We start from the raw sequence: 15,693 nt of genomic DNA, 5'->3' as shown, positions 1-15,693 counted from the left end.
CGGATCTGGAGAACAGAGTGGAACAGGAATACATCACAGGTTAACCCTCAGATCTTTAGACTTCTAATGGTTCTAATGGTTGGTTTTATCATGTGTTCTAGATCTTACCATTTCCATCACAGAAGGACAGAAAAACTACCAACCAGAACCATCTCACCAACATGGCGGCCAACAAGCAACTGCAAACAGATACATAGTTATAGTTTTAGTTATAGTATAAGGTTTACAAAAAGGTTTAGACACCGATGTATTGAGTAGATTCTATTGTTAGTTCTTTAGTCTATAATTGGGTAACAGGGTGGTGCCGATGTCTGTTTGTTGCCATAGAGTGACAAAAAAGTAAAATAAGAGAGAAGATTAATTAAAGAAGCTTAGAGAAGAAAATTAAATCTTTGTGGACTTGGGCAGTACATTCTGTAATTTGAGTTAACACTAAAATATTCCACGTAAATAACTCCAACACTGAACACCATCATAAAACATCAATATCTACACACACATAGCTTTTAATGGAAGTCTATGTAAAAAAAAAGTTTCTATTGCAAGTAATTTTGGAGAATGTTTTATTGGTGTATTCATCTTGACCTTTGAGACAGTATAAAAAATAGCTGCTAGATTCATATTAAAAACAAAAGACAGATAAATGGAAATCTTCAACAGAAGATTTTCTCAAACATTGATGACATAAGTGTTAACATTAATATTAACATTTATAAGAACATTAAGTGATGTACCTGCAGCAGGTTTGATGAATTAGGTAAAGTCTCTCAGTCTGTGCTAATGTTGTTTTCTCTGTAATCGTCTGTGAATGTTCTTGTTGCTGCAGTCTGTCCTCATTTAGATTCACTTTTGATTTTATTATTCATTTCCTTGTTGACGCTCTATAAATACACACCAGCTCACCAGACACTGAGTTGTGAGTCACTGTTATAGAAGAGGGGATTTTTTTGTCCAGTAAAAAATATCTTATTTTTTGGCTAACCTTAAAAAAGGGTTCTTTAAGTAGAAACGTGGTTCTTCTATTATATCACTTATTGCATAATCATTTGGAGCATCTTCATTTTTTGAGAAATATTAAAGAAAATTCATGTCTGAGTTCTGGATCAGGTGAAAGGGCCTGTTTGTTTGGGCAGGAGGGAGTTTAATAACCTTTAATATGTTTTTTTTTTTTTGGTTTTCAGTGATTTTAATACACTGTCTCCATCTGCTGGATATATCTGCCACTTTACAAATGAACATATTTATAAGGGCTAATGACTGAATGTGCAAGAGTTATTTATTTACACATAAACATAAGGTATGAAGTTATCACTTAAATAATATATATTCGGGCATGTAGTTGTGTTTGCTGGAATGACTTAGAAGAAGGCTATTCCTGTGATTTTAATGTTTATTCTCTAGAGAAGAAAATTTCAGGGTAGTACTATTAAATTGTTCTTTTTTTAGTTTATTTATACATTGTGGAATGTTTTTTTTACTAGTCAGATTTTTACAGTGGTCATACCTGGAATTCTACACTGCCTGGCCTAAAATAAAGCCTCCACCTGGATTTAAGTAAGTAAATGATGTGGGGTTGATGCTGCTGTAGTTGGTCTGCAGGTTTAGGTTCAGCAACAGTATGTGCTGAAAGAATGAGGTCAGCTGACTACCTGAATTAATATACTGAATATAGACTAGCCTTGTGAAAAAAAGGATACTTTAATTATGCTGAAATAAGTCTGTATTTAAGGTTTGTTAATTACTACTTGTTTGTAATTAAAATTATATATATTTGCACTAAATTTATAGTGCAAAGAGTATAGTCATGTTATTTTCACCACTATTTAAGATAATAAGTGAGGACTCAGAGAAACGAAACTGAAGGGTGTAAATGACTCAGTGAGAGTCAGGGGTATAAAGTAGAGAGTGTTGGCTGGGATATCATATGTTAATTATAGAGTTGGGGGGGGGGGTAGTGTAAGGTTATAAGTGGTTGATCTTTTGGTAAATACAGCTCAGAAATCACAGCACTGAGTGTGAACTGCACCATGGATGAAGGTAAGAGCTAAACTAACGAGCTAATTTTAAAGGATTATCATGTTAAACAGCTACAGTATAAAAGTATTCTCTACATGGTGTCAGGTAACAGTGCCTGAAGGACACTGTATCTGTTCCACATGCAACTTTAATTTGGAACAAGTCTGTTTAAACCCTCACAAAAATGTGTTTATTAATTTTTATAAATTAATATTTCATTATTAAATAAGTCAAATAGATCTTGTTAACTTATTTACCAGATTTACCACCCAGTAAAAAATTAAATAAACTGATATAAAATCTAAAAATGCTTATTTACAATTTTTTAGGCGATTTCACAAATTATTAGGAGTTAAAAAATGAATATTTTTATGTAATATAATAATATAAATCTTCTTATAATCATCAGTACTTTTAGAACACTGACCTAAATGTACATCTCAGTACAGAGAGTGTTAAAAAAAACTGTTTTTACATTTTTAATGCATTTTGTCTGTGTGTCAAAATATGATAAATACTCTATATCATAAATATGTCTTTAAATATTGTGGTAAAATATTTTTACCATATTGCCCTGCTCTATTAGTGTGTGATTGTGAACACTTTGGGTTGGGATTGCTTTTATACTGTTCATATAAAAAATATCAGAATTGTATTGAATTGTATTGTATCAACAAACATAAATAAATATATTGTAATATAGATTTTTGCTATATCGTGTAAGGCACAAAATATTCTATGTTTTATCATAGCTTTAGAATGTGACTTCATATCTCACCCTGCAAATTTTCCAACCATGTGAGCTCCAGATAATCATGTGTGCTGAGATAGACTGCATAACTATGTAAAGCAGCTGAAGCTGAGCAGGTTATTTATAAGCATGTAATTCTATCAGGGTCTGAGTCGTGTATAAAATCACTGACCCGCCCAGTAGTAGAAAGCTGTATGACTTGTTTAGATGGCAATGCCATCTCCCACATAGCAAACAAGCAACAGTACTGGTAGAAATTCAATGTTTTTTATTGTTTTCCTACATTGTAAATGAATACTGAAGTCATCCAGACTATAAACAAAACAAATAAACAAGACTGAGAAACTAGACAGAATTTAACTTAACTATAAAAACAGGAACTAGAACATTTAAGAACTGACAAGTAGCACTAAAAAACCAACAGACCTGAAAACATGAAAACACAGAACAACACAGCTAACATACAACACAAATATACAGAAGACTCGACCAGAAAACACTCAAACTGCAGGTTATATATACACTTAGAGAGGGTGAGGAACACCTGGGACCAGGAAACAAGGGGGCGGAGTTACCAACAAGACACAAGGTGAAAACACTAATGGCTAAGGCAGGGCTTGTTTGGAGACAGACACAGGCTAAGGTGTGACAATACCATGAATTGGCAAATTAATTTTTCAGGAGTTTTTTTAATATCTGAGTTATATTTTCTTTGACCTCATGAGAGGTCAGTACTGTTGTAACTGCATAAACAGGAGCTATTTGTTTTTATTGTTATCGTGGATTGGTTTGTTCTTCCAGTGTTCTTTCACCACAGTTATTTTTGTAATCCTCATATTTGTCTATGATCCATGATCTTGTATTCTTTGTTTTCAGCTCTCCTGGTAAAGATGGTTTGGCTGTTTCTGCCTCTGCTCCTCAGTCATGTGTCTGCTGGTGAGTATAGCTCTTTACTTTCCACTTTCACTTTCCATGTATTTTCACTAAGAGCAAACCTTTAGAAAGGATTTTGACACCATTACTAGTGATACATTTACATTACATTACATTACATTACATTTACATCATTTATCTGATGCTCTTATCCAGAGCAATTTACAAGGTTATTATTTTACAGAGGTGGGTCAGTGTAGTGTTAGGAGTAGAGCTTAGATCGGGACCAAAACATTTACAGATTTACACAAGACACTATGATCTATCTAAATTCTAAATAAAACTAGAAAGGGAATACTTTGGGTAATAGAGTAGCGTCCAAAATTCAGATTCAGATACATGGTTGCTATGGAATCCCAGGTCATTGCTAAGCGAGTTCTGTGCTGTTGCTATGGTTTACCAAATGGTTGTTAAGGTGTTATCTGCTGCCTCTCTACATGTACCAACCCCCCCCCCCCCCCCCCCCTCTAAAGTGTCCAAAAGGTTATGGACACTTTTCAATGGATTCCTATATGGAATGTCCAAGCCTAAAAACGTCTATTGTACAAAACATTTGCAATGTATTGTTTCAAAAAGTACAAGCATAGGTCAGACAATCCTGCAAAAGTCTATGTTTCTACGTGAAAAGCTGTTGGAGGAGAACCAAAAGTCGGCTTTTTTAAGCCAACCCAACAACATTGCTGTTCCTGTAAATGACCCAAAGTGTATCTTTATATGGTTCTTTAAATTTTGTGCTGATGTTCATGATCAGTGTGTTGTTTCTACAGAGTCGTTCTCTGTGGTGGTTCCTGAAACTACAGTCTCAGGTCAGCTTGGAGGCTCGGTGACTCTGCCCTGCGCTCTCTCAGATAACCTGGACGTGAGAAAGTTAGAGGTGCGCTGGTATCGTCCCTCCATGTACAGCAGTCCGGCTCTACTCTACCTAAACGAGAAGCTGGATCTCTCTGTAGCAGATATAAAGTACCAGGGCAGAGTGTCTCTGCCAGGACCCCTGGAGAAAGGGGAGGTATCTCTGAAACTGGACGACCTCAGACCCTCAGATATAGGAATATACATGTGCCATGTTAGCAGTGACAGGTGGTACGATAAGAACAATGTGTCCCTAAGAATGCAAGGTAAAGCAGAACAGTAAATATATCTAAAGAGGTCTGAATTGGGTTTTATTAGCATCAATGCTAACGTCATTCTCTCTTTTTTTTTAGCCGTGGGCTCCAGTCCCATCCTCTCCATGCTCGATGCAGGAGGAGGAAAGGTGAATGTTTCTTGTCAATCACATGGTTGGCTACCAAAACCATCGCTCACCTGGAGAGACAGTGACGGGAGCAGCCTGAATCCTCCCAATAAACACACATCCATCAAAGGTAGCCCTGTAGCCCATTTCAGGGGGTCCACACTCCACTTCTCCTCATCCATCACCCACAAGGGATATTTATTATGTCCATTAAGAAACATAAAAAAACACTGAATGTAGCGCCAACGATTAACCCAAAAAACCCCATGGTGATTTGTGTGGGCGACAAACCCTTTAAAAGCTGTGTAGAGCTCCTTACAGCTCTAGGTCCTTCACTTTAACTCAGGAAGTTCCTAAGAGACCTATAACCTACTGAACAGAATGTAAGAGTGCTTTAGGGATAGTCCATAAGATAAAACTAAGCTAGCTCCTTTTAAAAAAAAAGCTCTGTTCCAACCTTTTAAATCATTCAAACACTGTAATTAAATGTTTTACGTTTTATATAACTAGTTCTCTTTTCTCCTCTTTCAGTTTCTGAGGGGTTGTTCAGTGTGAGCTCCTGGAGGCTCTTCACTTCCTCTGAGTCCAGTTGGGTCTCCTGCTCTGTGGCTTTGCCTGATTCTGTTGGAGTGATAAGAGAAAGCAGAGTGATGCCACATCTTCCAACAGATAATGGTACGTTCAGACTGAAAAATGTGCCTTTAATATAAAGAATACCTCTTCTCGTTCAATGTGTTCTGTTTCTTTTTATGATTTTATACATTATGAATGCTCATTTAAATTAATATCACTTTGGGTTGTCCTCTGAATCTGCAGAGTGTCCAGTTTATTCTCCAAGAATCATCCATTCCAGAACAGGATGGATGGATGGGATTGGCGACCGGCTGGTGTTAGCCATTGGCTTAGCGTGAACTCCGGCTCTTGTGGATCTTAGCAGGCCTAGCGCTAGCAGCTTTGCTATGGAGCTCCTCTGAGTGCTTGATTTTTACTAGCGATCGATGAAGTTGGTTCTTCTTTCTTCTGGTAGCAAACTCTTTAGTTTGGGTCGGATTTTATCTAAAACTACAAACAAAAATCCAACAGGTTTCCAACAGGATTTGATTAGCGCCCCCATGTGGAGTAATGAAGCATTGACTCCACTGAGTCATGTTGAAGGGCGAGTGTTAGGGAGTATTGAGCGTCAAAACATTACGATATATCGCCATATTGAGATATCGGTCCACCACTAACCGAAGTACTGATCCATTTAGAGGTCTGTACTTACAGTAAGTACACTGCAAATACCTGAATGTGTTCTTGTTCCACCTGTGTTGTTGGGGATACATTGAGAGTTGACTTGTATTGATATTGGTACAGTCCGACATCCCAGAATGCCTTTCTCCCCATTATCTGTATAATAGTAGAGGGGAAAGCTCACAAGTTATAGGTCTTCAAATTAGTACTGCTGTGTGAGTAAATAAACTTTTAAGTTATGTTTGGGTGAGAATGTAGCTTTTTAGACTTAAAATATGTGGTTTATTTGTTAAGAAAGCGATTATGTGAAATTTGCTTTACATTTTTTTCCAATTGCAATATAACCAAACATCCCTTCCCAGACTAATGAATGTGTGTATATATATATTTATATATACATGTGTGTGTGTTTGTAGGAATATGGATGATAGCCTTCTTTGGAACCCTCATCCTCCTGCTGCTGCTCATCATCGGAGTTGGAGTGTATTGTGTGGTACCAAAAAAAAGTGTGTTTTATTTATCCTTAAAGCTAAATATGGATATGGATTCAGGCAGATCTATAATCTATTTAAAATAGATAGTTCATTATTTCCATATCTGTTTACATAATCTGACAGTTCAAGGAAACAGACAGAAGGGGGCAATGTAGCCAATGATTCAATCAAAACACTACAAAGCAGAAGCTCTGACATAAGTAATATAATTTATGTTATAAATACTATTAATAGTGTGAGTTTAGCAGGTTACTGCACAAAATATTAAGATATTTAACCTTTTGGTACTAACAGCAGGTGATTAAATGCTGATATGGCAACAAAGTGCTCATAGCACCTCTCTAATTTCTGTTTTTTTCATTGTGGGATAATCATGTCCATTATATCCACACTCAAACCACAAACCATCTTCTGAGTGCTTATAATAAATATTAGAGTATACTCAAACACTGGTTAGTATAAAGTAATTAGTGCACAGTTGGGACATATCTGTAGAATCGCTGGTGGTTGGGATACAGTTTTATGGTGGTTTTCCAAGTAGCTATTAAGTTGTTGTTTCCATAACCCCCAGTTGGTTGGTATTGGCTATGGTTTTACCAAGTACTTTCCATGGATTTACTGCATTATTAAAACTATTATTATATTACAGGTGGTTTATAGGGTGTTGCTAGCTGGTTGCTATTGTACCTTTCTCACTGTAAAAATAGGACAACATGTTTTAGTGCAATTCTTAGATCAAATCCCCTTTATTAACAATTTCACAGTTGCCATTCCTGGCACTAAACCCTAAACCATATTTTTTTAATTATTAGCTAAAATGTGTTCTTTTGAAGTAATAAAACATACCAGTGCTGCTTAATTTTTATAAACCTTTCCTAACATTTAAAAAAAAATGCTTTAATTGGAGTCATTTCCGCCTCTGCAGCGCCCTAACAGATTCAACTGTGCTATAGGCAAGAATGTTGTGCCGCCCCTAAACCCATACATCACCCAGTGCCCCTCCCATTTTTGTCCTTTTTCAAGTTTGAGCTGAAGGTGGTGGCAGCTAAAATCAGGGGGTTTATTTACCCTTTAAAATACTTTTTGGGACTAAAGATACAAAGTGATGAAGGTGTGCAAAAGCAGGGGGTCATTATCACATTTTTTCAGTGGAAAATTCTCCACTTATTATTTTCTAATAGTGCAGGTCAGAACATGCAGTGTTTCATGGTAAAGTTTTTACAGGGTAAAGTTTTATATGGTGTTTGTTTGTCTCAACCTTTTCTGATTTGGGGTTTGAACATGCAGACTGTTGTAATTAATCTCTATTTATAACTGATCAAATTATAATCTGTGCTGATCTCATGTACTTATGGTTCTGTTTCTCTCCGAACAGAAAATAAAGTGGAAAATCACCCAGAGTTCAATTCTAACGAGCCACAAACCACAGGTACAGCAGCAGAATTACAGAATATGATAAATACTGTGCATCATTCAAATATCTTTATAAAGCCCTGGAAAAAATAAGAGACCACTTAAAAATTATGATTTTCTTTGATTTTACCAAATGAAAAACTGGAATATAATCAGGAGGAAGATGGATGATCACAAGCCATCAAACCAAACTGAACTGCTTGAATTTTTGCACCAGGAGTAAAGCAGCATAAAGTTATCCAAAAGACATAAACCGATAATCTGAAAACAGGGTCGTAACGAGAAGGCAAAAACAGAACACAGGAAAACGCTTAGTATGCAACATGAGTCGGCAATACCTCGCGGTGTTTGTTTACAAACGGATGCCTTAAATACAGGAGCTAGACAAGAATGAACCGGAAGTAATTCAGAGCGTAACGTGATTGGGTGAAGGTGAAAGGTTATTATTGATGTCATAATCAGGGGAATTCTGGGAAATGGAGTCCGGTAGTGTGAAAGGAGAACAAGGCTGCGTGACACAGAAGAGCTTAATGTAGCCAATGATTCAATCAAAACACTACAATGCAGAAGCTATGACATAAGTAATATAATTTATGTTATAAATACTATTAGTGTGAGTTTAGCAGTACTGCACAATATATATATTAACTAAATATTAAGATATTTAACCTTTTGGTACTAACAGCAGGTGATTAAACACTGATATGGCAACATAGTTCACATAGCACCTCTCTAATTTCTGTTTTTGCATTGTGGGATAATCATGTCCATTATATCCACACTCTAAAACCACAAACCAACATCTTCTGAGTGCTTATAATAAATATTAGAGTATACTCAAACACTGGTTAGTATAAAGTAATTAGTGCACAATTGGGACATATCTGTAGAATCCCTGGTGGTTGGGATACAGTTTTATGGTGGTTTTCCAAGTAGCTATTAAGTTGTTGTTTCCATAACCCCCAGTTGGTTGGTATTGGCTATGGTTTTACCAAGTAGTTTCCATGGATTTACTGCATTATTAAAACTATTATTATATTACAGGTGGTTTATAGGGTGTTGCTAGCTGGTTGCTATTGTATCTCTCACTGTAAAAATAGGACAACATGTTTTAGTGCAATTCTTAGATCAAATGCCCTTTATTAACAATTTCACAATAATATTTTACTACAGTAATATTAAATCAATAAATAAGAAAAAACTGTTTCCATATTAAACAGCAGTAACTCTGTCTCTGTTTTTTTAGGATCAAACACGGAGAATGAACTGGAGAAGCATCCGACTAAAGACACACCTCACCAGTCTGAAAGTAATGGTTGGTAATTTCATTTTTAAGTTATTTCTAAGTAACTTCTTGTTGTTGGTTTCTCTTGTTGTTAATATTAAATATTCACCATCTGCAGGAAAATTTGGGTTAGAGGGTGAAAGAATGGGAAAAACCACTATTGATTTTAGTTGGTAAACTTCTTTTCAACTAGGTCTGTGCATCGTTTTATCACTTATCCAAAATAATCTAAACAGAATAGGACAGTTATTAATTTTAATATAGTTTTTTTAAAGTTTGGGACGGCAAAGCATTTATCGCTTTGCCACTGTTGTTTTTTTCATTATTAGCTGAAATGTGTTCTTTTAAAGTAATGAAACATACCAGTGCTGCTTAATTTTTATAAACCTTTCCTAACATTAAAAAAAAATGCTTTAATTGGAGTCATTTCCGCCTCTGCAGCGCCCTAACAGGTTCAACTGTGCTATAGGCAAGAATGTTGTGCCGCCCCTAAACCCATACATCACCCAGTGCCCCTCCCATTTTTGTCCTTTTTCAAGTTTGAGCTGAAGGTGGTGGCAGCTAAAATCAGGGGGTTTATTTACCCTTTAAAATACTTTTTGGGACTAAAGATACAAAGTGATGAAGGTGTGCAAAAGCAGGGGGTCATTATCACATTTTTTCAGTGGAAAATTCTCCACTTATTATTTTCTAATAGTGCAGGTCAGAACATGCAGCGTTTCATGGTAAAATTTTTACAGGGTAAAGTTTTATATGGTGTTTGTTTGTCTCAACCTTTTCTGATTTGGGGTTTCAACATGCAGACTGTTGTAATTAATCTCTATTTATAACTGATCAAATTATAATCTGTGCTGATCTCATGTACTTATGGTTCTGTTTCTCTCCGAACAGAAAATCAAGAGGAAAATCCCACCGAGTTCAATTCTAACGAGCCACAAACCACAGGTACAGCAGCAGAATTACAGAATATGATAAATACTGTGCATCATTCAAATATCTTTATAAAGCCCTGGAAAAAATAAGAGACCACTTAAAAATTATGATTTTCATTGATTTTACCAAATGAAAACTGGAATATAATCAGGAGGAAGATGGATGATCACAAGCCATCAAACCACCAAACTGAACTGCTTGAATTTTTGCACCAGGAGTAAAGCAGCATAAAGTTATCCAAAAGCAGTGTGTAAGACTGGTGGAGGAGAACATGATGCCAAGATGCATGAAATACTAATGAAGGCTCTGCATATCTGCTCTGTAAATAAGGATTACACAAATCCTTCTTTATTTATTCTAATTCAATTATCCATCATGTGCAGCATCTCTGATACTAATTTTAAAATGTTTTAAATTTTTTTATGTTTATACTGGATGGACACATCTGATCCATAGATTCCCCTCCTAAAACACACTCCTGTAGTACAGCACATATTACCACGTGTTCTCTGATTTCAGTACAGTTAAATAAACACCATGTTATTATTGATATGAATGTTAGAATGTAATAATTGATGTGAATCTGCTCTGTGTTTGTAGATTGGTGGCAGCAGATGAAAAGGTTTAAAGGTAAGAAATGAATCTTCAGGTTTAATAAAGCTCTACTATAATCAGAGTAATATAATAAAATATTCTTATCTGTTTCTGCAGTGAACATCAACATAGACCCAGAAGAAACTCCAGAGATCTTCAGAATAACACACGGAGGATCAGGAATGATCTGCCGTCATCCTAAAGAGAAGTATGAAGAATACAGCAGTAAAATCTTCACTCTGTGTAAAGAGAGGTTCAGCTCTGGTCAGCAGTACTGGGAGCTGAAGCTGAAGGAGGATTATAATCAGAAACGCTCCTGGTATGTCGGGGTGGCAGCTGAAGAGGCTGAGAGAATCAATGGGATCATATTTATTCCAGAGAAGGGATTCTGGGTTCTCTTTTATGAGGAGGGAAAAGGAGTTTATATCAGAGAGTCACCAACACCAACAACATTATCACATAACAGTGATGATCTCAGTGTTATAGGAGTGTTTTTAGACTGTGATAATCACACTCTGTCCTTCTATAATGCTGAAACACAATCACTCATCTACACTTACTCCAGTGTAACATTCAGAACATCACTGCGTCCTCTGATCAGCCCTGGAATACGAGACATTATACCTATAAAGATCTGTTAGAGTGAGGGTTTTCATCTTCCTGCTCCATTTAACTGACTGATGTTTGCTTCAGTTATAAGAGGTAAAGTTTATTAAAACTTAAAATACCTTAAAATGATTCAGTATTTATGTAAAACCCTTTTCTGTTAGCTTGTTCTGCTGTATGTGTGTGTAAATCTTCCACAGTAGCAGCATTCGCAGTGTGATAGCTACAGGCCTCACCCAGCAATGCTAGCGTAGCACTCAGTAGACTACCGTGCTGAACAGCATCGCTACTGTGCCATTAGCATCACTACTATGGCAACCCCCAGTCTTGCTTAGCATTGCTGCTGTGGTATTAGCAGAGGAAAGTAATGAATTACATTTACTCAAGTTACTGTAATTAAGTAGATGTTATGAGTAATTTGTCATTTTTAAAGTAGTTTATAAAATAGGTCATTTAACTTTTACTCAAGTACATTTTGACACAAGTAATTTACTTTGCTACATTGGAAAACTCCGTTACTGAGTAAAAAATAAACTGCTTGGAAAAAAAAAAAACAAATTTGAATTGAAGAAAAAAAAAATTGGCATGGAATAATGAGGCAATAACGTCCTCATGCAATACAAAATGTGCCCCGCCAGACAGAGCTGTCAGCTTTCAAAACTTTCACATAAAAACAGCGAAAGCATGTGGTGGTAAATATTTTTACCATTAAAAAATCTGCTTAAATGTTAAAAAAAACATGTAAATAGCAGTTAAAGCAGAGCAATGGCAAGTTAATAAATAATAATGAAGTGTAAAACTATAAAATACAGTTTATAGTCGCCTATATGACCATAACTTTTAAACAGTAAAGAAAAAATGGATGATAGAAACCTATACCACTTGTTCTTGAAAATGTTTTATTGGGTGGTCTGAACAAATACTGCCTGAAAGGTCCAAATTATTATGTGGAATAATAGTTCATTTAAAACGATTTTATTTATGATTTGTTTTACTTTTTTTACATCAAATAATTAAAAGTAACTATGTAACTTTTACTCAAAGTCAATTTTAAATTGAGTACTTTTTTACTTTTACTTGAGTAGATTTTTAGCAAAGTAAAGGTACTTTTACTTAATTACAATTTTTCAGTACTTTTTCCACCTCTGGGTATTAGCATCAATATAGCTTTAGTCTCACCCAGCCATTCTATAGTGGCACTAACATTGCAACCATGATCCCGGACCCGGACACTGGCCTCGCCAACATCGCTACACCAGCATTAGTCCTAAAGCGATGTTCATCAGAGCCCTTTAGTAAAAATCATTAAACTCATGTGTTCCTGAATCACTTCCACACTGCTTCTACTAACATTAGTGAAAAAATGGGTCTCTCTCAGGAGCTCAGTGAACTCCAGCACTGTGGTACTGTGATATGATGCAGCACCTGTGCAACAACAAGTCCACTCGTGAAATTTCACTACTCACTACTAAATATTCCACAGCCAACTGTCAGTGATATTATAACACAGTGGAAGTGACTGTGATCGAGGATCTGAGGAGCATAGTGTCAGATTGGGAGCTGGAAGGAGTAGATGGGGACTAGAAGAACAAATAACCTGACTGACGTAATACAATACAAGAACCGACAAACTAACACTGAAAACACAGGGGATTAAATACACATGGAGGGAGCAGAAAACAAGGAACACCTGGGGGAGGGTAATGAGGGGGCGGAGCTACAAATATACACAGGTGGGCGCACTAAAGACATGGGGGGAGACATAGAACATAGTAGAACATAGAGAGGGCCATATGCTTAGGAATAATAATTAAACAAACAAAAACAGGAGAGCAGAAAAAACACATTTTATAACAAACTCTGCTCCAGAGGCTTCATTTACTGCAATTTGGCCCAAACTATCAAGTGCTGTCTGATTCCCATTTAAGTTGTATATGCGACAGAATTGTTGAAAATTGGAGCACCTGGAAGGATACATCAGTTGTGTCCCCAAAAACTCTCTATCACATATTCTAAAGAAATAAGCGGAGACTATAGCTTGTTTATTTGTTGATCTGTTGTTTTGTATATAAAGTAAATCAACGTTATAACTGATGTAAGGTATGTATACTTAATTCTAGCTATTAGCTCTTTGGTAGTTGTTGGGGATTGATTTTACCATTAATATTGTCATGTAATCATGTAAAAAAAAAAAAATCACAATTTTACTGTTTAGTTATGAATCTTGCAGTTCTTTTTTCATATTGTGTCTGAATTTCATAATAAATAAAGATATTTATGCCTTGACTTCCACTGAAAAATAACAACAATACACATTTATATATGGGGGATATTATGTAACAGTAACAGAATAAGGTGATACTGTGATAAAATGTGTAAATATATGAACAAAATTTCTAAGGTGTTTTTCCTAAGGTAAGAAACTGTGTGTATAGCATGTCAATATGTTTTGTATGAACAAAAGAATGCCTAAAAACATCTGTTTGACATATAAACTCAATAAATGTCACATATATTAATTTGTGTATCTGTTGGAGTGTTTTCTGTTCTCTAAATTAAAATAAATTAAATTAAATTAAGTTCCATTATGAATTGCTACATCACTACAGTAGAATGAATGGGTTCATCTTCCATTTACAGAAAAATATAGATATATAGTTCAAGTCCGAAGTGAACGACTTGTTTTTCTTCACCACAATCACCTATAATTGATTTATTTCCAGAATAAATCACAAAGAAATAAATAAATAAAAAACAACAACTCTCAAACCATCAGGTGATTTCTGAAGTCTTTTTTTCAAAAAAAGACTTCAAAACACATCCATATATGAATTCACAATAAAAATGAAATCACAATAATGAAGTGTATTGAGAACAAACGATTGAACATCATTTTTACACTGATTAGAAAAATAAAAATGTAAAACATTTATCTTTTATGTGAATATAATGTGTAACATTGCCACAGGACAAAAGAGAAAACAGAACTGTGTCTTACAAGCACTATAAAACTGACCTTTTTAAATCACATACAATGTAGTTTTAATAACAATCCCACACTTTATAGCATATATATATCTATGCTAATGGACGTGGTGGTCGGGAATTAGGTGTGTTCAGGTAGATTTCTGGCATATATTGATATCTTGGCAACAGAAAACACAGGTGCACCACTGACTGATTTAAACACTGACAACAGTCATACGTCAGATGTTTATTGATATCTTGACAACGCAGGTAGACCATGCAGGTACACCCCCACTTCTTACACACACACACACACACACACACACACACAGCAGTTGAGCTGCTCAATGCACTTTCACAGCGTGAATGAGTGGGTCAGTTTTCTTCTGCTGAGAAGCACAGAAGTGCTGCGTTGTTAAAATAGCAATATGCCAAAGTCAGAGCTCCTCTGGCAAGGAAAGGCAAGTGACATGCTGATTGGTTTGTTGCATGTTATGCAACATGATTCATTAAAATAATTAATACATGTCTTTCAATAAATTTCAATGCATACTTTTCCTGTTGTTACGATAGCAAAGATACAAGCAGACAATTGATCAGTCCGCTTGACCAGCTTAACACTGGACCAGTGTAGGGTTCAGGTTATAGGTTTTGTGTCTTTGAGTTTGATGATTTAGCTGATCAACAGGAAGTTCATTTTTACTTTTTTATAAGATATCATTTTAGCTTTGTGTTATTTTGATATGATTCGTTGCTAAATTGTATTAAAACAATAGTCTTTAGGTTTTGTTAAATTCAGATTATTCCAACATTTAAATGTTTTAAAGCAACTGAACTATAAAGGTAAATGAAGACATTTTTTAGACTGATGAAGACTGGATTTTTTTACACATTTACTTCAGTTCAGATTTATACCAACATTACTGGCTTTTAGTAGCTCAGACTTTCACTATTAACACTTAGATCTGATGTACAAATGTATGACCATTTGTGATCGTCCAGACAAAAAGCAGCCTAAAAGGCACAGTGTGTAAGAGTTCACCCAGAGAGGGAATTGAACCCAGGTCTCATAGTTCACAGCATTAAGATAACTGGGTTAATAGAACCCAAGGGCAGAGTAAACAAGACTAAAAGCAGCTTATTTTTAGCTGAAATTAAAACTAGGATGATGTAGGACTTGAAGCCAGGCCAGAAAAGGCCTGAATATTGCTGGGTAGGGCTTAAAAGGGGTAGATCC

The 15,693-nt window shown here is 35.6% G+C and overlaps 2 protein-coding genes and 1 long non-coding RNA gene across 3 annotated transcripts in view; 1 reads left to right on the top strand and 2 right to left on the bottom strand.

Moving 5' to 3' along the window:
* The window catches only part of LOC111197134 (butyrophilin subfamily 2 member A2-like), a 116,266-nt gene that overhangs the window by 46,312 nt on the left and 54,261 nt on the right, over positions 1 to 15,693 (bottom strand). The window lies entirely within an intron of this gene.
* Positions 1 to 15,693, bottom strand: part of LOC125787804 (uncharacterized) — a 61,359-nt gene that overhangs the window by 181 nt on the left and 45,485 nt on the right. The window lies entirely within an intron of this gene.
* LOC103022379 (butyrophilin subfamily 1 member A1-like) lies at positions 1,951 to 6,792 on the top strand. Its single transcript, XM_049472541.1, has 6 exons — positions 1,951 to 2,037; positions 3,644 to 3,703; positions 4,468 to 4,815; positions 4,903 to 5,061; positions 5,463 to 5,606; positions 6,581 to 6,792. Exons 1-6 carry the CDS (start codon positions 2,028 to 2,030, stop codon positions 6,739 to 6,741), a joined length of 882 nt encoding a protein of 293 aa, XP_049328498.1. The 5' UTR covers positions 1,951 to 2,027; the 3' UTR covers positions 6,742 to 6,792.

The sequence above is a fragment of the Astyanax mexicanus genome, chromosome 25 (assembly GCF_023375975.1).
Source record: "Astyanax mexicanus isolate ESR-SI-001 chromosome 25, AstMex3_surface, whole genome shotgun sequence".
Taxonomy (NCBI): Eukaryota; Metazoa; Chordata; class Actinopteri; order Characiformes; family Acestrorhamphidae; genus Astyanax; species Astyanax mexicanus.
Note: the sequence above shows the minus strand (reverse complement) of the source record. Positions and strands in the feature narration are given on the sequence as shown.

Coding starts and splice junctions, on each gene's coding strand:
- LOC103022379 (XM_049472541.1), top strand. Junction 3,704..4,467: donor CCTCAGTCATGTGTCTGCTG/GTGAGTATAGCT, acceptor TTGTTTCTACAG/AGTCGTTCTCTGTGGTGGTT. Junction 5,607..6,580: donor ACATCTTCCAACAGATAATG/GTACGTTCAGAC, acceptor GTGTGTTTGTAG/GAATATGGATGATAGCCTTC.